The following is a 27,649-nucleotide window of genomic DNA, read 5'->3' as shown; positions in this document are numbered from 1 at the left end:
ATAGCATGGCGATGTGCACGATTAATTGAGAGTTCCAAACTAATGCAATATAAAATATGATTAATTAATTAAGTTAATTAATCTAACGTTCTCAGTGATCAATCGATCTCGAAACCAACGAAGCAAATATACTATCTTCTTTCCCAAGTAGATTCTGTGGTGTGTCATATTCCATAACTTTACCGTCACTCAGCACCAATACTGTGTCTGAGTTGAGTATAGTAGATATACGATGCTAAAAGGGTAAAGTAGTATTATAAGATTAATAATTTTTTTAAAACTAAAACATATCGAGGTATTATGTATTCATAACGGAAATATTGATTGGGGAGAATATATAGCGAGATAAGAAACGTAAAACTTACAGCAATTGTGATGACAGTTCTATTAGAAAACGCCGTAGAAACTACTGTCTGTAAAATATTGTCCTGTGAGAAGAGATGATGAAAGAAGTAAATGCAATGAACCATAAGTAAAACTTATTCAGAATCAATAGTAAATTTAATGCAATAATTTACAAACCGTTTTCAAATCAATGGATGCCGTTGCTTCATCCATTATTAAGATGGATGCTTTCCGTAGAAACGCTCTGGCTAGACATATTAATTGTCTTTGCCCAACACTGAAATTTTCTCCCTCCTCCGAAACATCGGCATCTGGAAAAAAAAAATTCTGAACTGCAATAACTGAAAATGATTGGCTGATTTGTCTTACGTATTAATACACATTTTAAAATATTATCCAATCAATTACCAGAAGATAGTAATCTGTGTAGGGCTTACCCAACTGCTTGTCGAGATCAAAAACAACTTGTTTCAACTGCGCAATCTCCAACGCTTCCCACAATTCTTCATCGGTTCTTTTACATTCTGGGTCAAGATTAAACCTTAATTTGGTAATAAAATGACGAGTAATTTGTTATTGCTTGATGATACATATCTAGCCAGTTACATGCAAGACAACAGCGACGAGGCACTTTGGGGTGACATTTTTCTCAAATACTGTGTCTCTAATCGAAATGACGAACCAGTAGCCAGTCCAATAAACATATTGCTCTGAACGGGTGTACGACATTCTACGCCACATAAACGTTATGTAGATGAGGAATATGAATCAAGTATGTCTTTACATTATCATTTCGAACTTGGCTCTTATTTTATTATATACGACAAATATCTAAATACAGCACACGGCGGGAAAGTCAGTTCAGTTCGGAAATCGACCCGAAGTGTTAACCATAGGATAAAATGTAATGTCATAAAAGATGCATCACAAATGATTCGTTATAAGCAGACGCTCTTGGAGAGAATACAGAAAACGTAAAATGATTTTTCTGCCTCGACACTAACATCAGGTATTGTATACATAATTTGTCACAAACATATCAGGAAAGCAACCACAAGAAGTTGAAGACGGTGACGAACAGTATCAGCCATCAACGACACTTGCAGAAAAACGTACTCACCTTATTGTTCCTCGAAATAACACTGGATCCTGTGGTATGATGGCCAGTCTATTACGAAGTGTCAGCAACGGCACGGATGATGTATCCACTCCATCAATAATAATACGTCCTGCAAGACATGTGCAAACATATATGCGGTGTTTATGATGCCGACATTCTAGTGGATACGTGAATTACAAAAAAGTCCTGATTATATGAGACTCATCAATTTTGTAGAAACGAAATGAGGATTTACCATTAAAGCCACGTATGGCTTATAAGATACGATGAGCAATGCACTGGTCAGACAGTTTTTCGCTATGTAGACATATCATTACAGGCAAGCGTTTATGACAACAAAGGTCTGAGTCCAAAATACCTACCCTGAAATACGTCAATGATTCTAAATATTGACAATGCCAGAGATGATTTGCCACTTCCTGTACGTCCGCATATACCAATCTACAACAGTGAATTTAGAGACGCAATTTATACCAACAAATGAACAAACACTTTTAAAAACAATGAACAAATGCAGCATTAATGCTCTCATTTTGAACGCATTAAATGAATTACAATGGCCTCAATATCAAGTAAATAGCGTTACTTGGTAAAGTAAACGCACGCTATGCACAACTTTCGACATACACAAGATGAACAAATTTATGCTGAGTGAACTATTATGCTAACTCGCTCGATTTCTGTATCAATTTTTGCAGAACACCCAAACCGAAACTGTGGGTCTATGACTGTCTAAATACAAAAACAAATCCATTATGTACGTTGGTTCCAGGACGATGTAATGCACAACTTGTCAATTAATTTTAATATTAACTCACCTTTTGACCACATTTGAATTTTATGTGTATGTTCTTCAAGACGGAGTCCAAACCCCGGGCATACCGCACAGAGACATTTTGGAAATGAACATTACCCTTGTCCGGCCAGATATCGGGAGGATTGTACGTGCCTATTTAGATGACAAACACGTCAGTATTATTAATATTATAAAATCACAATATTTCAAAAACTTGCTAATGTATATACATGTGTATGCACATAGGCAAAGACAATCTCACCGTGATACGGTTCGGATTCAATATTCGTGTAATGTTCGACTCGCTCCACCGAATTCATTTGCATTTCACACTCAGATGTCAGGCGAACCAGAAGCGTCAGATGACCAGATATCTAAAACAAGAAGAATGACAATGTGGTAGTCGGCATTTGTCGATACATGTACATACAACGTAATTTTAATATATTACCAATACCAAGCCATTCTATACTACTTACAGTAAGGGCATATGTTAGCGACAATCCTACCAAACTTGCTTCAAGACCAACAAAGACACTGGTCAGTAGACCAGACAAACCGGATATAAGAATGACAGTCGCACCAATCATTTCCTATTGAAAAGAAGTACATTTCTTGTGTTACTATTTTCACATCTTGGTGGTGTATAATATTCTATCAGTTGCATTCGCATATTATATACATTAATCATAAGCCATATATGAATATATGCATAAATCATGAGCCACATATACGACAAATATACTCCTAAAGTGCCATACTCTCACTTATCACGATACGGACTTCACAATGATAGGTCACATGTACGCCTACACACACTCTTGTTTAGGAAAGCTTAGAGACAACTGTTTGGTGCACATATGAACTAATATTGACACATTTGGGAATTGTCTTACCAAGCGAACGGCTATCCACCGTATACTTGTAAACAAGAATAATTGTGATATATTGTTAACGTCCAATCTATCCAATAACCGTTTTCGGAAACGTCTATCGTCTCTGCAAACAATAACGTATCTTGATATTAGATTTGATGACAGTTGATAGTACAGAACACAGAACGACGCGGCGATAGATAGTAAGACATTATTGATATTTTCAAATTTCTTTATAAAGTGATCGTGGTTGTACCAAATAGACTTACACATGGTAACAATTGTGGGTATCACATATGCAGAAAGGTTAAGCTGTCTTTGAACCCTCTATATCAATTCGCATGGCATTATTATGGGTAAAACCCATATGGTTTGCATATAGCGCATCATTCACACGGAATTCGGGCAACCCAATAAATAAAGATAAAACCTATAATTATACTTTTACCATAGACATAACGAATAACCACAAGGACGCATTACTGAATAACGTTTCCACTGTTTAGTTTGAATAACATACGACCTTTGTGTAATCATTTTCAAAATATCTTATGAACCCAATATACGCACTTAATATTGTGAACAATGTAAATAATTTCACTTTACCTGTACGCTCGTATTGTGGAAAGCCCTCCTAAAGTTTCCGAGAAATGTGCATATACTGGTGATCTTGTTATGCTCACAATTCGCTGCAGTTCCCTTGAATTAAAAACAAAACAAAAAACTTAAATTAGCAATGAATTTCTCCACTATAACAAAACAAAACATAGCATAATCGAGTTACCTCAGCGAATACTACGAACACAGGATGGTAGGGATATTGTGGCAAGTAAGCAATCATCTAAATGTAATAAGATCGAATGTTTATTATGTTTCAATGTGTTTTTTATTCTGATCACAAGTCATGTACACACTTTCGCATACTTAATGGTTCGTTAAAAACAATCCCCACACAGTGGTCATTTGAAATCACGCGAATACAACTACAAATGCAATAGTACTGCTATAAATGCTGTCTATGTGTATTTTTCTTTGTCTAAAAATGATATTATAAAAATCCATTTACCTTGAAGTTGTGATGTAGTAGCGTTGAGCTAAATAAAATACAACCAATACAGGTGCAACAACGGCAAGAAATATTGGAGTAACAACACCATTGACAATAATAGCAGAAACACAATAACCACCATTGTTCAACAGTCCCGATAATGTCACCCACAATCTCTGAAATCAAGATTATTACACAACAACTCAAGAATAGTTGAAGTAATTCAGAAAAAGAAAAATGTCATACAAAAATAAAAGACCCATGTTCGTATGACATTTTTTATCAAAATTTACTGTGTGTACTTTACCGAATCTACACACAGCCTATATTAGAGTGCATATCGTATTTTATCACCCAAATATGTATTGTTTTGATAGCAAAATGTACACATATTTTGTGGAATACCCACAAAAGTCTGTAAATTTGACTTTTTACAGAATATTTTTCCACGGATTCTATTAAAAAAATAATACATGTTAGCAATGCGCATGCTTTCAATAATTTGTCTAAAATTATCGCACACGCTGCTTATACATAATAGGTAATATACGTATCTCAAATATATTGAATAACGTTTCTGGAATGAAAGAAAATATCTTTCAATACCAAAACAATATATTCAAAAATGTTGAAAGTGAAAAAAAAATGGAACAAATCAAACGAAAGTACTTGGGACATAAGTTTGAATATAAGTGTCAACGGACTTGGATCTCATATTTGATAAAAAAAAAACACCATTAACATTAACAATTTCGATTACCTGGTCTATCACGTTGGTATCATCAGACAATCTATTTAGTATTCGTCCAATTGGTGTTGTATCAAAAAACCTTATTGGTGCATGGATGAGATTGCGCAGTAGCTTTATATGTAATCGCTTTGCTCCGAATAATGAGCATATAACCAGGCAGCTGATTGCTATTAGTGTTAGTCCCACAAATGTGAAAGAAATTATTGTATATCCACGAATGTAGTATTGTAGCTCATCATCTAATTCATTCTAAAGAACAAAAATGAATAATTAAATGGAAATAAATAAATACATTTTCATTATAACTCTATATCGAAAATAATTGTAGCAGTATTACTCACAGCATAATGCAAACGACTACTGTTAAATTATGCAAATTATAAGAAAACTTGTATAAATAACTAAATAACTTTTATAAATAACAACATTTGATACCTGCGTCTTGTTCATTGTATCCGCACCTGTCTCTGACCATTCTGCCAACCAGAAGTTATTTAACATAAGCGCTGTAACCTGTGCGATGTAAGCCAACAGTATCAACACAGTCATTGGAAATGTGATTGCTCGAGCATATGCTAGGTAGATTTTCCAGGATACTGACCCGGTTTCACGTTCCTCCTTTTCAATTAAAGCCCCAGTCTCCTCTAAAAAAATAATGGATGTTGAAAATGCATTAAAATTGTTGAATATATAATGCGGTAACAAATGTTCATTTAACCCATTAATGTGAGCTTGCACCTATACGCATAAATCAAGCAAAGTAACGTGAATCGATCTGGTTAAAACACAACCCACCGTCTACGACATCGTCTTCTACTTCTCGTTTGGAAATACGTTGCTTCAACAATTCTCTTTCAATTTCAGTAGTTTCGTCTTCAGATTCACTGTCTTTTTCTGATTCACTCAATAATGTGATTGTTTTTTTCCAATCTGAATACAACTCTGGGTCATTTCTCTGGATTTCTTTCAAATCCCCTGCTCTTAGTATCATACAGTCATCCATTACAATGACCTAGAACACACAAATAACATTCCACGTATTTATCATTGACGCCGTTTCCAGTATCTTGATATAGGCACATATTGCTTATCAGAGATATCTAAAATCAATATACATTGCATGAATATTACAAACATATGAACACGTAACACATGATATTCGAGCAGACAACCACAACAAAGCATTTCTCCATTGTACTACGTCTCATCAGATACATGGTTACAATTTCAATGAATACATTTACCTGATCCGCATAGCTCAAATACTGGATTTGATGTGTCACAAGAATAACTGTTCTGTTTTCATTTTTCAAGAATCGCATAATTCCCTCATTCATGAGGTGTGATCCCACGTGTACATCTAATGCAGAGAATGGGTCGTCCTGTGAAATAAAACATTACTTATATACCGACAAAACTGTCTTTGTTCCTTAAATACCATGGTTATATAGATCAAACACAAATCTCGTGGCCCTCTCGTTCCTAACGAGATCACGGCTGTCGTTAGCATGTGAGCTATACTGACTTGGTTGAATCAGTGTAACAGCAATACAACCATCGGCTACGTGCCACGCCACGTTATTATCGTTATCAAACACCACAATGTAATATTTGTAACAATATAACATACCAGTAAAACTATATCTGTTTGACTATATAAGGCTCGTGCAACACTGATACGTTGTTTCTGTCCTCCACTGAGATTGATACCTTTCTCTCCTATCTCTGTCTGATCACCAGCAGGTAGTATATTTATGTCAGGCTGCAGTGCACATACTTCCAACACAGTTTGATATCTAAGAGAGTTGAATATCAGTGATAGAAGGTTGAGTTGTCATGATTTATAACCCCCTAGATCGTTATCGTTATCAATGACAGTTGTTATCAGTGTTCAGTCAATAGGCAATAAAAACTTTACTCACCGTTTGTATTCAAATTCATTGCCAAATATGATATTATCTTGTAAAGAAGCATTCTGCAACCACGCTTTCTGGGGACAGTATGATATACGACTTCTCGTACTGAAAAATAAAATTTAAGCACTAGGTTGACTGAAATAAGTCTCCAATTTGTATTTTAAGCACTATACATTTAGTTATATAAATAGCCGACACACGTCGTTTTAGTGTAAAACGTACCTGTCGAATTGTACTGTTCCAGATATTGTAGTCATTTCCGTCAGCAGTGCAGATATCAAGGATGACTTGCCACTGCCCACCATGCCAATTATCATTGTTAATGAGCCTGACAACAGAATAAACATGTTAGAATCGTCATGTAATAATTAGTATGCTATACGTATGGTATGGTGTAGTGTTATATAATATAGTACAATGTTACGTGATTTTACGACATGCAATGAAATGGTATAATTTATTTAGACCCGGTTAGAGTTTCAGATTTTAGATGAGACGAGATGAGACGAGACGAGACGAGACGAGACGAGACGAGACGAGATGAGATGAGATGCGTGATATGATATGTGATATGTGATATGATATTCCACCTACCCCTTTCAACTTTAAGGTTGATGTTACGTAACAGAGGTACACCTGCATGAGCATCCCATGCGAAGTTGCCATTTATAATCTGAGTTAAAAGAAAACAATGATTATGCATTAATTGCTTATTGCAAATCAAATCGTATTAGTGAGACAAAAATCACTGTACTTTACCTGTATGACAACGTTATGTGGCAGGGTACTTGTTTCTAGTGAGTCCGCTCGTGGAATTCCTGCTTCGAACGTGCCATACGATAACGTGTCATTTGTTTCCAACAAAGTATCAGTGTCCTTATGAAAAACGAATTCACTGTTTCCGTTTTTTCGAATATCCTACAAAATTGAAAAATATTTTTTTAGCAACAAAAACAAGTTGAAAATAAATAACGTGCACCAGGAACTCGTTATGTGTAATGTATGTACAAAGTTTGAACAACATCCATCCAGAAATGCTTGACATTTGATGATTTTTTAGCACAAAAATGGCCACCATTCGGCCATTTTTAATAGGATCGTCAAACCAATATATCTGTATATCTATGATATGATATATAATGAATATTTAAAACATAATCAGCAAGTCAGAGATATGGCACTAGAACCACATTTATAAAATTAAATGGTCGCCAGTCGGCCATTTTGAATCTTGTTTGAAAAACAAAATGATGTGCATCAAGGTCCTATAATGTCCAACGTACATACCAAGTTTGAACAAAATCCATCTGTAAACAGCCGAGAAATACTTGATTTTGATGATTTTTAGAACAAAAATGGCCGCGATTCGGCCATCTTGAATCAGATCGTGACACAAATTGATGTGCATATGTATAATATCATGTATGATGTATGTGTGAAGTTTGATTGTGATTGGTCCAGGAATTTCTAAGATATAGGACACACCCACGGACGCACGGAAACACGGAGGTCAAAACTGCGTCCGAACGGGGACTAATTAGAAAAGTCAAGATGAGGTGTACAATGGAACGTTGAATAATAGTATTTTTACCTGAATTTTTTCGTTATACTTTGGATGACCATCATTGATTTCATTATCAGTTTTGTCGGAGACATCATCGAATCCCCTACTGAGCGGTTGTCGACCATCACTGTGTTCTTCAATCTCGAACGCATTAAAAAACTTCTGTAATCGATTTGTACTTGCGATAGCTGTGACCAAGTATCCAATTGCGTTGGGAAGTGTTGCTAAAGGCAATGCCAACTCGTTGAATAGAGCTAACGAAGAAAATGCTAACTCCGGTGTCAAAGGAGACGGACTGACGTACGAATATACGGCAAATGACTGTAACGACAATAATCATGTACAACCCGGAGTAAAATTAGAAAAAAAAAACATTTTAGGTGGAGCTAGTAAGTCTAGTAAGTCTTTGCTAACTTCGTAGAAGCACAGTCGACACAATATTGTAATTTTTTAAAGATAAGTTTCGTTATGTTCCATGCCAATGATAAAATATTCATAACTTGGGGGATCAAGTATTTGAGTAGCAATCTAAATGAAATTGTCATGCGATAGCTAACATTAGTAGATCACGAATCTATGATTGTTTGTTTCTCTAAATCGACACTTATACAACAATCATGCAGCAAATATACATAATTCCGTTACTTACAATCAAGGTAACAACGGTCGGCAGTGACTGTGACATGACAGCTGTAGAATAAAATTGATACGTTTAGTTTTTTTTGACATCATCAACATTTACTACAAACAACGTAGCAGGATTTTACTTTTCCTGATTATAATTTTAATTAAAAAAAAACGTAATATAATTGCACACTATAGCCCAAACCCGACCGTTGACTGCAGTATTATATTGATTGACACGCTTTAAGCAAACTCGATACAATATTAAAATTACATACTTACTTGTACAAATCATGAAAAAACCGGATTTTAACATGTAGTGCACTTCACTTGTACGCACAGACTCAATAGCAGATAAGAATAATTCTTCCCATCCGTAGAGTTTCAATAACTTAATACCTTGTAATAGCTCAGACGATTTCTTTAAGCGTCGGTCAGAATATTCCTACACATTAGGATATCACACTATTTTCCTTCGATGCACTCTCGGTGCGGAGAAAAACAGAAATGATCCTAAGGCAAGACGGCGTTACCCTCTTGACCTCGGCCACGTGTTACGTGGCGTGAAGAAAATCCATGAGGTCATGGGGCTTCCCCTGATTGCTAGATTTCTCTCTTCTTCATTGGCTGAATCACAGATTAATGCCTACAGTTCAATAGTCATTTTGACTGTCTAATACTGTTTACGTCTCAAACCTTATCTACCACAATAACGCTAATTGTATGCATAACACCTTAAACTATATGCAACGTTTGAGTTAAATTATTAAATGGTATTATGATTATGAATTATGGCATTAGGTTATGAATTTAGGTAACCGTTATAAGATACATCATGACATTTTAAATACAATGTTTTCGAAAATCACTTTTGGTATGAGTGTTTCAAAATATTGAGTTGATTTTAAATATGTTTGTTTCATCATTTGGTACATTCACAGTGTATTAAGAGTATATTAACTCAAACAGATTATATGAATTTAAATTGGCTATGGAACTATACGCAACACCAAACAGGAAACCTATAATTGGATGCAATTACTTTATGGAAAAAATGAATTAATTACAAGAAATCATGTATTGCACATTCGCTTTATAACAATGTTGAGTGTATATGTCAACGCTCACCGTGCAGAGACGATGAAGTACCGTTGTATTAAAATGTACACAATTAGCATAGGTATCACGAAGACAAGAAATATTTGAATGACGACAACTACAAATAAAATATGAACATTTTGAAATGATGGATTTCAAAAAGACAGAAATATTTACTAAAATTAAAGAATGGAAGTTCTTGTCACAACATTAACTTATCTCACTCCGGTCACCCACGGTACCAAGTCGAAAATAGAAAAAATTTACAAAAGAATCACTATTTACGAGAAAATGAAAACTTGACAACGACGAGAGACAATCTGTATTTTTTCAAACACATGTCTCGTGTAAAGTAAAAGTTACTAGCAACGAATGAACGGATTTGGTCCGCAAAGTTTTGAAATACCACTCGGGACGAACAGATGCTCAGACGGGCGGTTGGGAGGTTTGACGGAAGAACAAATTATCAGTCCCCAGTAAAGGAAGTGGAAACTTTTTTCTAAAGAAACACACCGCCCTCATAGTGTAAATATTAAAAATCAAAGATATAAATAACGCTCATTTAAAAAAGGAAATCAGCAATCATTTAATTAGTGTTTTGATCTCTTTTAATATATTCTACTCCAAAACAGTTCGTTACCAACAAGTGTCAAATTATTATATATCAGCATTTGCGTAAATTATGGGTGTTTCAATAAGAGTATCCATCGTGCGTCAATCGTCCGCGAATCGTATATCAATCGTACAAAGTAAAATATTAAATATTCAGCTGTAACATCAGAAATAAAACCACTTGAAATGTGTTAATCTGAATATACAATCTACCAATATCTATGTAAGTATGCTTACAAATGCAAATCATAAAGACACCGGATTTCAACATCTGGTTCACTCCGTCGTACAAAATATACTCGCTATAATAAATGTCATACATTCAAAGTTTGTCTCAGGGCCCGATGTGGCATGTTTGTAGAACTGGATATTGACACGCGGGACAAATTAAAGGAAATCACTGGAAAGGCACCACCCGGACAAACACAAAAGTGTTTTACAGCCATCTCTTACCCCCCTCGATGTGCGAAACGATACACTGTCTCGACCTAGCCTGATGTATGATCCCGGTTTATACCCGATATTATTTTGATCATTGTCCCCCAAACGAATTATCCCGAGTTCTTCGAGCTGATTTGAATGGCAATGTACCAGATTAGCCCCATAATTGCCCCTATATCATGCGATGACGGGGATCGGCTTTCTCACGTAGTTGAAGTACACAGGTATGCGCCGCTTTTTTGAACCACCATTTTCACGGTCGAGCCGATTTTAGGCCATTATTCTGCGGTTTCATTTTAGCTCAAAACGCCCCCAACGCCGGATCCAGATTTCAATTTGCCGTGGAGCACTCTCATCCAAAAATCAGGTGAATACTTCATGTTTATGACTGATCTCTTGCCCGCGAATAATGAGAATTGTTAGGCAGTTTGTATCGACACCACCACGTACCCGCGTGCATGGCTTTGCATCTGTCAAGCCACCGCTAGAGTTAAGCATTCTCTAGTCATAACAATATCAAAATAGATTGTTAGCTGATTTCTATTTCTTTCGTACACGTAGAGTAACATACCATAATATGTACGTTTTTTGGTGCGAGAATAATACATTAACTGATATGAGCTATCTACCTGTTTTCGCCGTTTATTGACGTTTTCAGTGATGCTCTGGGAAAACAATGCACCACGCCATATCTGCCGCTCGTGTGTGATGTTTCAATTACTGATTACTTTATTGTGGGTGGGAGCGAATAAGCTCCTTGGGGGTTTGAAATGGAATGAAAACGTGTAATGTAACTACTTGTTAAACAAACAATTGGTTGATTGTACGTCTACCTTCACCACTTTTAAGTAGTAAATACTGTGTGATAGTATGAATATGCGTTACTGACATCTCAATGGGTCACAAGTGTCATGTCGTAATTCATTCGTTATCAATGAGATCTACGCCTCTTTGTGTAAACCCAATTTTATCTTTAACAACTGATAAACCAAATAAAGGTGCGGGCTAACATGTAAATCATTTACGAATTTCACTCCGCGACAAAGAGGTCCGGGAAGAGTTGACATTTTAAGCTGTAAATTCACCTGCCATAATAAGTTTGTCCTAAAATATGTATTTGTATATTTAGGGTGCGTAATATCGCTAATATAGTCGTCATGGGATACTTGCACCGGTATAACTGACTGAAGAAACAACAATCGCCTGATATGAATTCACCCTGAAAATCTCGCCATGACGAAGATAGATATAAGTAATATGTTCAAATAGACAAATCTCCTTGGTTTTCTAGTCGTTTGATATTTAAAACAATGCAACAAGACTTTAAATGCAGTATTACTGATGGGCAATCACAGATCACAGAAAACAGGCTGTTGGCGGCGTCCCTTATACACATTGACGTCACTAATAGGAGTTTTGTCGCTAGCGGGCGCGACTTATAGGAACTCCATAATTTCTCCTCGTATATCACCATCTATCACACTTGGAGCCCGATTAACATTCTTCCATGTCATAACATAACATAACATAACATAACAGTGAATTCGTACCATACTTTTGCAGTGCATCGTTTTAAAGACCGTATGTATTCTATCTGAGTTGTGGTATACACAACAGTTGGATGCATTGTGAAAAACTACAAAAATATAAACTGGCATCATGTACATTTAACGCTCATGTATTTTCTTCTTTCTCTCTTTCTCTATACGTTACGCTAGCGTAACAAAATATGGACTTTACATCGGTGTAAAATATCTGTCCTCGAAACTAACTTCTATAAGAAAAGTGGTCTAATGACGATATAAATGACATTTGATATTTAAACCGATCATTTTGGTATGATTTGTTAATGACAATTGTAAAACCATTTTCCTAATGCAGCAGGCATTCAACTGCTTCTATTATGACTGTGACCATGCTTATTCTTATGTTCGGAACAATCATGGACATGCATATAGCGGGCATGTTACACAGAAGTTAAACATATTCCGCCAGGTTGAACTGTGTGAACGCAAGGAAAATTGAACCTGTAATCTCCAACGTTTGCTTTGGATAATGTCGGTAATTTTGAACCATGGAGCGTAGCACTGATCATCTCTATTAGCGAGTAATAAAGCCCCATAGAAATAACTCAAATATCAGCAATATTCTTTATGTTATTTATTTTCATGTATAAAAACAATTCGACCTGTTCCATCACATAATACACATTCATCCTTTCATTTGAAACCCAAATAAAAGACTCTATTTATAAAATGACAATGGACGGAATTTAGCAGTCACAGAAACACTATTTGGTAAAATCATTATTTTAAAACATAGTGTAACCATTACAACCTTGCCCAACTAAGTAATAAATAACAAATACAACATCAGGATGGATACAAACTGACTATGTACTTGCTGACACGTACGATCTTTACCGGGGAAAAAAGCAAAGTTTTAAATGAATAAAATAATAACATACTTAGCGAAATAACATTTTGCGGGAAAAAAATAAGCTAAATTTAAGTAGGAAAAATCTGGTAAAAAATAACGTATCGTAAGGCACATTGACGACAGCAAAGGTGACAGTAGTGTAAATGCTGGTATAATTTCTGACCAGAAATGAAAAATAAGGTTAATATCAATTAATACTAAATGTATACTGACACGTTATAAAATATTATAACATGTTCACAATGACTTATACTACATATTAAAAATAATAATATCGAGTTATTGCACTATCTCTTACCAGATCTTTGAGAGCAAAATAATACAACCTCTCCCTCGTGATTAACGTATTCATTTTGTATGCTTATTTCTATGTCTATAGGTTATTTTATTTCAGCCTACATTTTGAATGTTTAACCGGCTAGGCGAACACACATTTAACTTGTTTGATATTTGATAGAGATGGAAAGGATTCCCAGTTGACAATGATCAGATATACATAGTTTATGTTATTGTGTCCACAAGAAGGCAATTTGAAATGAATGTCACCACTGAATATCTTGGGGAAAAAACCACACAGGATAAAATTGAATTTGACTGAGATCCCAAACGGATTAATTCACTATCCAAATTCGAAAGTGTTTAGAGCGACGACAACGAGCTGAATATATAAACAAATTCCCTACTATAGCATCGATAGCATGGCGATGTGCACGATTAATTGAGAGTTCCAAGCTAATGCAATATAAAATATGATTAATTAATTAAGTTAATTAATCTAACGTTCTCAGTGATCAATCGATCTCGAAACCAACGAAGCAAATATACTATCTTCTTTCTCAAGTAGATTCTGTGGTGTGTCATATTCCATAACTTTACCGTCACTCAGCACCAATACTGTGTCTGAGTTGAGTATAGTAGATATACGATGCTAAAAAGGTAAAGTAGTATTATAAGATTAATAATTTTTTTAAAACTAAAACATATCGAGGGATTATGTATTCATAACGGAAATATTGATTGGGGAGAATATATAGCGAGATAAGAAACGTAAAACTTACAGCAATTGTGATGACAGTTCTATTAGAAAACGCCGTAGAAACTACTGTCTGTAAAATATTGTCCTGTGAGAAGAGATGATGAAAGAAGTAAATGCAATGAACCATAAGTAAAACTTATTCAGAATCAATAGTAAATTTAATGCAATAATTTACAAACCGTTTTCAAATCAATGGATGCCGTTGCTTCATCCATTATTAGGATGGATGCTTTCCGTAGAAACGCTCTGGCTAGACATATTAATTGTCTTTGCCCAACACTGAAATTTTCTCCCTCCTCCGAAACATCGGCATCTGGAAAAAAAAATTCTGAACTGCAATAACTGAAAATGATTGGCTGATTTGTCTACGTATTAATACACATTTTAAAATATTATCCAATCAATTACCAGAAGATAGTAATCTGTGTAGGGCTTACCCAACTGCTTGTCGAGATCAAAAACAACTTGTTTCAACTGCGCAATCTCCAACGCTTCCCACAATTCTTCATCGGTTCTTTTACATTCTGGGTCAAGATTAAACCTTAATTTGGTAATAAAATGACGAGTAATTTGTTATTGCTTGATGATACATATCTAGCCAGTTACATGCAAGACAACAGCGACGAGGCACTTTGGGGTGACATTTTTCTCAAATACTGTGTCTCTAATCTCAATGACGAACCAGTAGCCAGTCCAATAAACATATTGCTCTGAACGGGTGTACGACATTTCTACGCCACATAAACGTTATGTAGATGAGGAATATGAATCAAGTATGTCTTTACATTATCATTTCGAACTTGGCTCTTATTTTATTATATACGACAAATATCTAAATACAGCACACGGCGGGAAAGTCAGTTCAGTTCGGAAATCGACCCGAAGTGTTAACCATAGGATAAAATGTAATGTCATAAAAGATGCATCACAAATGATTCGTTATAAGCAGACGCTCTTGGAGAGAATACAGAAAACGTAAAATGATTTTTCTGCCTCGACACTAACATCAGGTATTGTATACATAATTTGTCACAAATATATCAGGAAAGCAACCACAAGAAGTTGAAGACGGTGACGAACAGTATCAGCCATCAACGACACTTGCAGAAAAACGTACTCACCTTATTGTTCCTCGAAATAACACTGGATCCTGTGGTATGATGGCCAGTCTATTACGAAGTGTCAGCAACGGCACGGATGATGTATCCACTCCATCAATAATAATACGTCCTGCAAGACATGTGCAAACATACGTGAATTACAAAAAAGTCCTGATTATATGAGACTCATCAATTTTGTAGAAACGAAATGAGGATTTACCATTAAAGCCACGTATGGCTTATAAGATACGATGAGCAATGCACTGGTCAGACAGTTTTTTGCTATGTAGACATATCATTACAGGCAAGCGTTTATGACAACAAAGGTCTGAGTCCAAAATACCTACCCTGAAATACGTCAATGATTCTAAATATTGACAATGCCAGAGATGATTTGCCACTTCCTGTACGTCCGCATATACCAATCTACAACAGTGAATTTAGAGACGCAATTTATACCAACAAATGAACAAACACTTTTAAAAACAATGAAAAAATGCAGCATTAATGCTCTCATTTTGAACGCATTAAATAAATTACAATGGTCTCAATATCAAGTAAATAGCGTTACTTGGTAAAGTAAACGCACACTATGCACAACTTTCGACATACACAAGATGAACAAATTTATGCTGAGTGAACTATTATGCTAACTCGCTCGATTTCTGTATCAATTTTTGCAGAACACCCAAACCGAAACCGTGGGTCTATGACTGTCTAAATACAAAAACAAATCCATTATGTACGTTGGTTCCAGGACGATGTAATGCACAACTTGTCAATTAATTTTAATATTAACTCACCTTTTGACCACATTTGAATTTTATGTGTATGTTCTTCAAGACGGAGTCCAAACCCCGGGCATACCGCACAGAGACATTTTGGAAATGAACATTACCCTTGTCCGGCCAGATATCGGGAGGATTGTACGTGCCTATTTAGATGACAAACACGTCAATATTATTAATATTATAAAATCACAATATTTCAAAAACTTGCTAATGTATATACATGTGTATGCACATAGGCAAAGACAATCTCACCGTGATACGGTTCGGATTCAATATTCGTGTAATGTTCGACTCGCTCCACCGAATTCATTTGCATTTCACACTCAGATGTCAGGCGAACCAGAAGCGTCAGATGACCAGATATCTAAAACAAGAAGAATGACAATGTGGTAGTCGGCATTTGTCGATACATGTACATACAACGTAATTTTAATATATTACCAATACCAAGCCATTCTATACTACTTACAGTAAGGGCATATGTTAGCGACAATCCTACCAAACTTGCTTCAAGACCAACAAAGACACTGGTCAGTAGACCAGACAAACCGGATATAAGAATGACAGTCGCACCAATCATTTCCTATTGAAAAGAAGTACATTTCTTATGTTACTATTTTCACATCTTGGTGGTGTATAATATTCTATCAGTTGCATTCGCATATTATATACATTAATCATAAGCCATATATGAATATATGCATAAATCATGAGCCACATATACGACAAATATACTCCTAAAGTGCCATACTCTCACTTATCACGATACGGACTTCACAATGATAGGTCACATTTCTTGTCTTAGGAAAGCTTAGAGACAACTGTTTGGTGCACATATGAACTAATATTGACACATTTGGGAATTGTCTTACCAAGCGAACGGCTATCCACCGTATACTTGTAAACAAGAATAATTGTGATATGTTGTTAACGTCCAATCTCTCCAATAACCGTTTTCGGAAACGTCTATCGTCTCTGCAAACAATAACGTATCTTGATATTAGATTTGATGACAGTTGATAGTACAGAACACAGAACGACGCGGCGATAGATAGTAAGACATTATTGATATTTTCAAATTTCTTTATAAAGTGATCGTGGTTGTACCAAATAGACTTACACATGGTAACAATTGTGGGTATCACATATGCAGAAAGGTTAAGCTGTCTTTGAACCCTCTATATCAATTTGCATGGCATTATTATGGGTAAAACCCATATGGTTTGCATATAGCGCATCATTCACACGGAATTCGGGCAACCCAATAAATAAAGATAAAACCTATAATTATACTTTTACCATAGACATAACGAATAACCACAAGGACGCATTACTGAATAACGTTTCCACTGTTTAGTTTGAATAACATACGACCTTTGTGTAATCATTTTCAAAATATCTTATGAACCCAATATACGCACTTAATATTGTGAACAATGTAAATAATTTCACTTTACCTGTACGCTCGTATTGTGGAAAGCCCTCCTAAAGTTTCCGAGAAATGTGCATATACTGGTGATCTTGTTATGCTCACAATTCGCTGCAGTTCCCTTGAATTAAAAACAAAACAAAAAACTTAAATTAGCAATGAATTTCTCCACTATAACAAAACAAAACATAGCATAATCGAGTTACCTCAGCGAATACTACGACCACAGTATGGTAGGGATATTGTGGCAAGTAAGCAATCATCTAAATGTAATAAGATCGAATGTTTATTATGTTTCAATGTGTTTTTTATTCTGATCACAAGTACACACTTTCGCATACTTAATGGTTCGTTAAAAACAATCCCCACACAGTGGTCATTTGAAATCACGCGAATACAACTACAAATGCAATGTAGTACTGCTATAAATGCTGTCTATGTGTATTTTTCTTTCTCTAAAAATGATATTATAAAAATCCATTTACCTTGAAGTTGTGATGTAGTAGCGTTGAGCTAAATAAAATACAACCAATACAGGTGCAACAACGGCAAGAAATATTGGAGTAACAACACCATTGACAATAATAGCAGAAACACAATAACCACCATTGTTCAACAGTCCCGATAATGTCACCCACAATCTCTGAAATCAAGATTATTACACAACAACTCAAGAATAGTTGAAGTAATTCAGAAAAAGAAAAATGTCATACAAAAATAAAATACCCATGTTCGTATGACATTTTTTATCAAAATTTACTGTGTGTACTTTACCGAATCTACACACAGCCTATATTAGAGTGCATATCGTATTTTATCACCCAAATATGTATTGTTTTGATAGCAAAATGTACACATATTTTGTGGAATACCCACAAAAGTCTGTAAATTTGACTTTTTACAGAATATTTTTCCACGGATTCTATTAAAAAAATAATACATGTTAGCAATGCGCATGCTTTCAATAATTTGTCTAAAATTATCGCACACGCTGCTTATACATAATAGGTAATATACGTATCTCAAATATATTGAATAACGTTTCTGGAATGAAAGAAAATATCTTTCAATACCAAAACAATATATTAAAAAATGTTGAAAGTGAAAAAAAAAATGGAACAAATCAAACGAAAGTACTTGGGACATAAGTTTGAATATAAGTGTCAACGGACTTGGATCTCATATTTGATAAAAAAAAACACCATTAACATTAACAATTTCGATTACCTGGTCTATCACGTTGGTATCATCAGACAATCTATTTAGTATTCGTCCAATTGGTGTTGTATCAAAAAACCTTATTGGTGCATGGATGAGATTGCGCAGTAGCTTTATATGTAATCGCTTTGCTCCGAATAATGAGCATATAACCAGGCAGCTGATTGCTATTAGTGTTAGTCCCACAAATGTGAAAGAAATTATTGTATATCCACGAATGTAGTATTGTAGCTCATCATCTAATTCATTCTAAAGAACAAAAATGAATAATTAAATGGAAATAAATAAATACATTTTCATTATAACTCTATATCGAAAATAATTGTAGCAGTATTACTCACAGCATAATGCAAACGACTACTGTTAAATTATGCAAATTATAAGAAAACTTGTATAAATAACTAAATAACTTTTATAAATAACAACATTTGATACCTGCGTCTTGTTCATTGTATCCGCACCTGTCTCTGACCATTCTGCCAACCAGAAGTTATTTAACATAAGCGCTGTAACCTGTGCGATGTAAGCCAACAGTATCAACACAGTCATTGGAAATGTGATTGCTCGAGCATATGCTAGGTAGATTTTCCAGGATACTGACCCGGTTTCACGTTCCTCCTTTTCAATTAAAGCCCCAGTCTCCTCTAAAAAAATAATGGATGTTGAAAATGCATTAAAATTGTTGAATATATAATGCGGTAACAAATGTTCATTTAACCCATTAATGTGAGCTTGCACCTATACGCATAAATCAAGCAAAGTAACGTGAATCGATCTGGTTAAAACACAACCCACCGTCTACGACATCGTCTTCTACTTCTCGTTTGGAAATACGTTGCTTCAACAATTCTCTTTCAATTTCAGTAGTTTCGTCTTCAGATTCACTGTCTTTTTCTGATTCACTCAATAATGTGATTGTTTTTTTCCAATCTGAATACAACTCTGGGTCATTTCTCTGGATTTCTTTCAAATCCCCTGCTCTTAGTATCATACAGTCATCCATTACAATGACCTAGAACACACAAATAACATTCCACGTATTTATCATTGACGCCGTTTCCAGTATCTTGATATAGGCACATATTGCTTATCAGAGATATCTAAAATCAATATACATTGCATGAATATTACAAACATATGAACACGTAACACATGATATTCGAGCAGACAACCACAACAAAGCATTTCTCCATTGTACTACGTCTCATCAGATACATGGTTACAATTTCAATGAATACATTTACCTGATCCGCATAGCTCAAATACTGGATTTGATGTGTCACAAGAATAACTGTTCTGTTTTCATTTTTCAAGAATCGCATAATTCCCTCATTCATGAGGTGTGATCCCACGTGTACATCTAATGCAGAGAATGGGTCGTCCTGTGAAATAAAACATTACTTATATACCGACAAAACTGTCTTTGTTCCTTAAATACCATGGTTATATAGATCAAACACAAATATCGTGGCCCTCTCGTTCCTAACGAGATCACGGCTGTCGTTAGCATGTGAGCTATACTGACTTGGTTGAATCAGTGTAACAGCAATACAACCATCGGCTACGTGCCACGCCACGTTATTATCGTTATCAAACACCACAATGTAATATTTGTAACAATATAACATACCAGTAAAACTATATCTGTTTGACTATATAAGGCTCGTGCAACACTGATACGTTGTTTCTGTCCTCCACTGAGATTGATACCTTTCTCTCCTATCTCTGTCTGATCACCAGCAGGTAGTATATTTATGTCAGGCTGCAGTGCACATACTTCCAACACAGTTTGATATCTAAGAGAGTTGAATATCAGTGATAGAAGGTTGAGTTGTCATGATTTATAACCCCCTAGATCGTTATCGTTATCAATGACAGTTGTTATCAGTGTTCAGTCAATAGGCAATAAAAACTTTACTCACCGTTTGTATTCAAATTCATTGCCAAATATGATATTATCTTGTAAAGAAGCATTCTGCAACCACGCTTTCTGGGGACAGTATGATATACGACTTCTCGTACTGAAAAATAAAATTTAAGCACTAGGTTGACTGAAATAAGTCTCCAATTTGTATTTTAAGCACTATACATTTAGTTATATAAATAGCCGACACACGTCGTTTTAGTGTAAAACGTACCTGTCGAATTGTACTGTTCCAGATATTGTAGTCATTTCCGTCAGCAGTGCAGATATCAAGGATGACTTGCCACTGCCCACCATGCCAATTATCATTGTTAATGAGCCTGACAACAGAATAAACATGTTAGAATCGGCATGTAATAATTAGTATGCTATACATATGGTATGGTGTAGTGTTATATAATATAGCACAATGTTACGTGATTTTACGACATGCAATGAAATGGTATAATTTATTTAGACCCGGTTACAGATTCAGATTTCAGATGAGACGAGATGAGATGAGATGAGATGAGATGAGATGAGATGAGATGAGATGAGATGAGATGAGATGAGATAAGATGCGTGATATGATATGTGAGATGAGATATATGATATGATATATGATATTCCACCTACCCTTTTCAACTTTAAGGTTGATGTTACGTAACAGAGGTACACCTGCATGAGCATCCCATGCGAAGTTGCCATTTATAATCTGAGTTAAAAGAAAACAATGATTATGCATTAATTGCTTATTGCAAATCAAATCGTATTAGTGAGACAAAAATCACTGTACTTTACCTGTATGACAACGTTATGTGGCAGGGTACTTGTTTCTAGTGAGTCCGCTCGTGGAATTCCTGCTTCGAACGTGCCATACGATAACGTGTCATTTGTTTCCAACAAAGTATCAGTGTCCTTATGAAAAACGAATTCACTGTTTCCGTTTTTTCGAATATCCTACAAAATTGAAAAATATTTTTTTAGCAACAAAAACAAGTTGAAAATAAATAACGTGCACCAGGAACTCGTTATGTGTAATGTATGTACAAAGTTTGAACAAAATCCATCCAGAAATGCTTGACATTTGATGATTTTTTAGCACAAAAATGGCCACCATTCGGCCATTTTAATAGGATCGTCAAACCAATATATCTGTATATCTATGATATGATATATAATGAATATTTAAAACATAATCAGCAAGTCAGAGATATGGCACTAGAACCACATTTATAAAATTAAATGGTCGCCAGTCGGCCATTTTGAATCTTGTTTGAAAAACAAAATGATGTGCATCAAGGTCCTATAATGTCCAACGTACATACCAAGTTTGAACAAAATCTATCTGTAAACAGCCGAGAAATACTTGATTTTGATGATTTTTAGAACAAAAATGGCCGCGATTCGGCCATCTTGAATCAGATCGTGACACAAATTGATGTGCATATGTATAATATCATGTATGATGTATGTGTGAAGTTTGATTGTGATTGGTCCAGGAATTTCTAAGATATAGGACACACCCACGGACGCACGGAAACACGGAGGTCAAAACTGCGTCCGAACAGGGACTAATTAGAAAAGTCAAGATGAGGTGTACAATGGAACGTTGAATAATAGTATTTTTACCTGAATTTTTTCGTTATACTTTGGATGACCATCATTGATTTCATTATCAGTTTTGTCGGAGACATCATCGAATCCCCTACTGAGCGGTTGTCGACCATCACTGTGTTCTTCAATCTCGAACGCATTAAAAAACTTCTGTAATCGATTTGTACTTGCGATAGCTGTGACCAAGTATCCAATTGCGTTGGGAAGTGTTGCTAAAGGCAATGCCAACTCGTTGAATAGAGCTAACGAAGAAAATGCTAACTCCGGTGTCAAAGGAGACGGACTGACGTACGAATATACGGCAAATGACTGTAACGACAATAATCATGTACAACCCGGAGTAAAATTAGAAAAAAAAACACATTTTAGGTGGAGCTAGTAAGTCTAGTAAGTCTTTGCTAACTTCGTAGAAGCACAGTCGACACAATATTGTAATTTTTTAAAGATAAGTTTCGTTATGTTCCATGCCAATGATAAAATATTCATAACTTGGGGGATCAAGTATTTGAGTAGCAATCTAAATGAAATTGTCATGCGATAGCTAACATTAGTAGATCACGAATCTATGATTGTTTGTTTCTCTAAATCGACACTTATACAACAATCATGCAGCAAATATACATAATACCGTTACTTACAATCAAGGTAACAACGGTCGGCAGTGACTGTGACATGACAGCTGTAGAATAAAATTGATACGTTTAGTTTTTTTTGACATCATCAACATTTACTACAAACAACGTAGCAGGATTTTACTTTTCCTGATTATAATTTTAAATAAAAAAAACGTAATATAATTGCACACTATAGCCCAAACCCGACCGTTGGCTGCAGTATTATATTGATTGACACGCTTTAAGCGAACTCGATACAATATTAAAATTACATACTTACTTGTACAAATCATGAAAAAACCGGATTTTAACATGTAGTGCACTTCACTTGTACGCACAGACTCAATAGCAGATAAGAATAATTCTTCCCATCCGTAGAGTTTCAATAACTTAATACCTTGTAATAGCTCAGACGATTTCTTTAAGCGTCTGTCAGAATATTCCTACACATTAGGATTAGTAAGAACATTTCACACAATATTGAAATCAATAAAGTTTATGTTCCGAACAATAATTATCTTGCAGAGAAACAAGCGGTAACTTACCAGGACAGTTCTTTGGATGTTGGACATAATGTCACCGATCTTGTATTGTAATGGTGTAGCGATTAAAAAAATGGACGCTCCGATGAGAGAAGCTACTCCGAGTTCAAAATACAGCAATAAAAGAATGGCTATTATCTATGGGAAAGAAACATAAATTGTAGGTAACACACTAAAAGAAGTATAACCTGAAATTATAGGTATTAAATAATATATACTATGCCTGATAAAAAATAATAAGTCAGATTTATATTTAAAAAATCGACCATATCTGCGAGGAGAACCGAATTTTAACCGAGTTAGTTTGGTACTAGGTCGATGTATCTACACACATTTCTAGACCGTGAATATCTTACCCGGTACGGTATAGTCCAGAAAAATAGTTGAAACAAACAAAACCACTGTAAAGCCATTGCATCTACGGACATGTGATTAGTAATCTGACCAACAGTTCTTTCGCCACTAGATAATATCCAGGATGATAAATGTAGGGACTTCTCATAAGTAAAACTCTAATAATCGACAGCGAAATAAGTTTTGATTATTATACATCTGTCACCGTAACGACATAAATTACAACGTCCCGTAATTTTGCGGTATTTTACGGGGTATTTTCATCCTACCATATTAGGAAATGCGAATTCCAAATATGGAATGATTACGCGCGTAAGCGTCCTCTAATAATAAAAACAAACATGGCTGCCACCAAAGTTTGACCCGACTCCACACAAAGAAGTTCGCTGATTCTGTTCTAAACATTTTGAATTTCGGCATTCCCATTGTCTATCCTTGGAAGAAAAAATGTATAATACTGTAAAGGGGGTAATTATTCACTGGGTTTTAATTTAGCTTATTTCGCTGACTGGCAAAATGCGCTAAATTAAAACACAGTGAATATGTAAAATTTAGCATAGAACACATTATCTAAATGACGAAACCGTGAATTTAAAACCCACTGAATATGCCTGAAATGGTAAATCAGTGAAATTTAAACCCAGTGAAAATTAGTCATTTTACAGTAATAAGGTTATTACTAGAATGCCTCAAAGTATGCACTCAGATAGTACGCCAAGCATCGACTTCCGCTGCGTACTCATGTCTTCATACATACTTTGAGGTATTCTCGTAATAACCTTATATTATTTATATATAAACAGTTTGAAAAGAATTTTTTTGACTCAGATACATACACGTTATATTTATATTACACACATTACTTACTTGTAATGAGGTTCGTAAGTTTATAGCCTGGAACACGGTGATATTGAAAGATTGTTGTAGAAATATCGATTTTAAAATGACTGACACGAACATAACTCCAAGAAGAATGAAACCGTTGCTGAAAAACTCGCTGACTGTAATGTATCTTGTTGCCTGAAATATCAAAGAAAATTGGATGTAAATGTTTAAGCGGGGGTGTCGTCACCTGCTCATGCGTCAGATGGCCATGGCGTGTCATTGTTTACAAACAAGCATCCACCCATTAGCCATTGCGTTTTAAGCATGTTATCTTCGGTTCGGACTCAACTCCCGCGCGTGCGCAAGTGACGACCCCTCTGCTTTAAATACAGTTCAAACAGAGTACAAACAGTTCTTGTTTGACTCTGCACGGAGGCTTCAGATGCCATTTTAAAGCGGAGGACTCGTCACCTGTGTATGAAACCAACTGAAATAACATGTCGCTGCGCACAAACATGTTTCTACCCCTCTTTAGTGTGCGTTGATATTGTCGCTTGGGACTTGACAACTTCCCGCTTCAAGTGTTAAATCTGAACCAAACAAAAATGGAAATGATAAAGCTACTGAAAGATGTGATTGATATGAATTTGAACAAGGTAGCAATGATTTTAAGTGGCAATAATTCAAGCAAAAACAAAGATCAACTAACAGCACATAAGGGAGAGAATTCATTTCTGGAAATTTACGATAGTACATTTTATACAAAAATTTGCGAGCAACGTGAAGATCACTTTGCTTTAGTTGTTCACTGGTAAGTAACGTAATGATAACACAGATCGAACTCTATTTATCGGCTAAGATCAAGCCTTCGCATTAATATAAACGTCAGCTAACTAAAAATAAACCAACGTCAACGTCACTGGGAGAGCAATTAAATTATAATTACATATGTAACATTTTCATTATCCGTATTCAGTGTAGACGCGTACGCCACCACGCCACCAACGGCAACTGGGGCTACAAAGCTAAATGTATCACCGACCAGCTTTATTCCAATAGCCTTCACAACCTTTGACCCATACACACGAATGTATGTTCGCCAAAGTGATGGAACTGAACTTTTCTTCCGAGCTGCCCTTTCCTAACGAGAGATAACAAATAAAAATACAATATGTATGTGCTCGACCGTACTATTTCCTTTACAAAACCTTGCCTGTATCGGCACAAAACGTAATGCGATTAAAATAACTGCTAATAACTTAAAGTAATCGCCTGAAAGCGACTACAGTAACTATATGCTTGGAAATTCCATGTAGCATTGTATCGTGGCAAAATAGATTGTTATATTCAATGGTGTTACCTGATTCAGTTTATTATTGTTATGAAAATAAACAGTATAATTAGTTATTTAACAAATGTTGAGGCTTACCCGTTCCTTCTCGTACCCATTTATAAATTCCCTGTACACGGCCTTACAAGTAGAATTTTCAGGTAAGCACCCCAAATCGGACAATTCTATTGGCTGCTTATAGCCCAAGATGAACACCCAATTTATGGACCAGAATATCGCGCGTGATAGGATGTTCGTATAACTATAGATAAAATACATGTTTTTCTTCTTTAAGTCTCGTGGGTATGGTTTATCCGTATATTTCCAACCCAATACCTGTGCACGGAAGAAATATCAACATTAAATTCAATATTGAGACATGTTACTGGCTTTTTTTAGAAAGGCGAGAAATGTTTGTTATCGAACCACGCAACAGTTTTTCTGCGATGCACACATTATAGTATTCACAAACACTGTACGGTTACCACATCAGGGTGATATGAATTACACAGATAAATACTCGCAAACTAATAAATTGGATGCAATAAATTCACCGAGTGCACAAAGGTCATCCCAGTAATACTATGTGGCTCGTATGACCTATTGACCTATTCAAAAACATTCCATACCTTTGATCTGATTAGATTTATTTCAACACAGGCACAACAACAATGTATAATTAAGATTATAATCGACATGTCAAGGCGTAATATTGTGACATCAAACTCCAAGTCGTGAGTGAGTCTAACAAGGTGGATACTTTCTCCAACTATGGCGAATATCCAGTAAGTTAATAGTAGCCAAGCTAATCGTGGTTGATTCCAGTATTCCATATGATGATAATACACTAAGCTGAGAATGGTACTTATACATGCCAGTATCTGAGGTATATAGAGATGTGGTTGCGTCGTGTCATGTCTGGTAATGTCCGTTAGGATCCCCTCACCGACGGCAAAGAGTAGAATTATAAACAGAGTCACCACTAATAACCACTTAATCGTGTGACCTGGGTATGGAATCAACGCCCGTGAGTAGTACAGCCGTAGACTTGTAAAACGACCCAGTGTTACGAGAGCAATTATAAACAACACACTGAACGTCAAATGTATGCCTGAGTTAATCAGGTGAGCGTAGCAAACATCACGTAGATGTCCAAGTGTTTCAGAATATTCCGTTTCGTTGCCGCCACAAAACCACTCGAAAGGAAAAGAACTGACGTCGGCCATCGTTATAAAAACGCCTCTAAGTATTCAGCCGCATT

At 35.5% G+C, this 27,649-nt stretch overlaps 2 protein-coding genes across 2 annotated transcripts; both read right to left on the bottom strand.

The window, feature by feature from the left end:
* Positions 1-91: 91 nt before the first annotated feature.
* On the bottom strand, positions 92-13,981 carry LOC144362985 (ATP-binding cassette sub-family C member 9-like). Its single transcript, XM_085497297.1, has 25 exons — positions 13,928-13,981; positions 9,322-9,484; positions 9,065-9,105; positions 8,443-8,736; positions 7,611-7,769; positions 7,446-7,524; positions 7,074-7,179; positions 6,858-6,956; positions 6,566-6,731; positions 6,180-6,317; positions 5,731-5,947; positions 5,371-5,579; positions 4,945-5,184; positions 4,203-4,360; positions 3,743-3,835; positions 3,158-3,260; positions 2,741-2,854; positions 2,524-2,635; positions 2,284-2,414; positions 1,828-1,906; positions 1,466-1,574; positions 783-886; positions 523-656; positions 366-428; positions 92-235 (listed from the first exon to the last, which is right to left on the bottom strand). The coding sequence occupies exons 1-25, from the start codon at positions 13,979-13,981 to the stop codon at positions 92-94; spliced, it is 3,309 nt and encodes a 1,102-aa protein (XP_085353423.1).
* On the bottom strand, positions 13,336-27,649 carry LOC100376009 (ATP-binding cassette sub-family C member 9-like). The gene is made up of 28 exons (XM_085497296.1): positions 27,018-27,649; positions 26,488-26,724; positions 26,005-26,199; positions 25,101-25,253; positions 24,236-24,391; positions 23,847-24,017; positions 22,739-23,032; positions 21,908-22,066; positions 21,743-21,821; positions 21,342-21,447; positions 21,126-21,224; positions 20,834-20,999; positions 20,448-20,585; positions 19,999-20,215; positions 19,639-19,847; positions 19,213-19,452; positions 18,471-18,628; positions 18,014-18,106; positions 17,429-17,531; positions 17,026-17,139; positions 16,809-16,920; positions 16,569-16,699; positions 16,113-16,191; positions 15,787-15,895; positions 15,103-15,206; positions 14,845-14,978; positions 14,688-14,750; positions 13,336-14,557 (listed from the first exon to the last, which is right to left on the bottom strand). The coding sequence occupies exons 1-28, from the start codon at positions 27,612-27,614 to the stop codon at positions 14,414-14,416; spliced, it is 4,560 nt and encodes a 1,519-aa protein (XP_085353422.1). The 5' UTR covers positions 27,615-27,649; the 3' UTR covers positions 13,336-14,413.

This window comes from Saccoglossus kowalevskii, chromosome 3 (genome assembly GCF_978046115.1).
Source record: "Saccoglossus kowalevskii chromosome 3, keSacKowa6.1, whole genome shotgun sequence".
Lineage (NCBI taxonomy): Eukaryota > Metazoa > Hemichordata > Enteropneusta > Harrimaniidae > Saccoglossus > Saccoglossus kowalevskii.
This window is presented reverse-complemented; position numbering and strand designations above follow the sequence as displayed.

Bases quoted from the DNA above. Each gene is read 5' to 3' on its own strand.
- LOC100376009 (XM_085497296.1), bottom strand. From the start codon at position 27,614: ATGGCCGACGTCAGTTCTTTTCCTTTCGAGTGGTTTTGTGGCGGCAAC. The intron at 22,067-22,738 runs GTAAAAATACTA...TCAATTTTGTAG, and splicing joins AGTATAACGAAAAAATTCAG to GATATTCGAAAAAACGGAAA. The intron at 21,225-21,341 runs GTACGTTTTACA...TTTATTTTTCAG, and splicing joins GGAACAGTACAATTCGACAG to TACGAGAAGTCGTATATCAT.
- LOC144362985 (XM_085497297.1), bottom strand. From the start codon at position 13,981: ATGAATACGTTAATCACGAGGGAGAGGTTGTATTATTTTGCTCTCAAA. The intron at 5,948-6,179 runs GTAAATGTATTC...TGTGTGTTCTAG, and splicing joins ATTTGAGCTATGCGGATCAG to GTCATTGTAATGGATGACTG. The intron at 2,855-3,157 runs GTAAGACAATTC...TCTTTTCAATAG, and splicing joins GGTGGATAGCCGTTCGCTTG to GAAATGATTGGTGCGACTGT.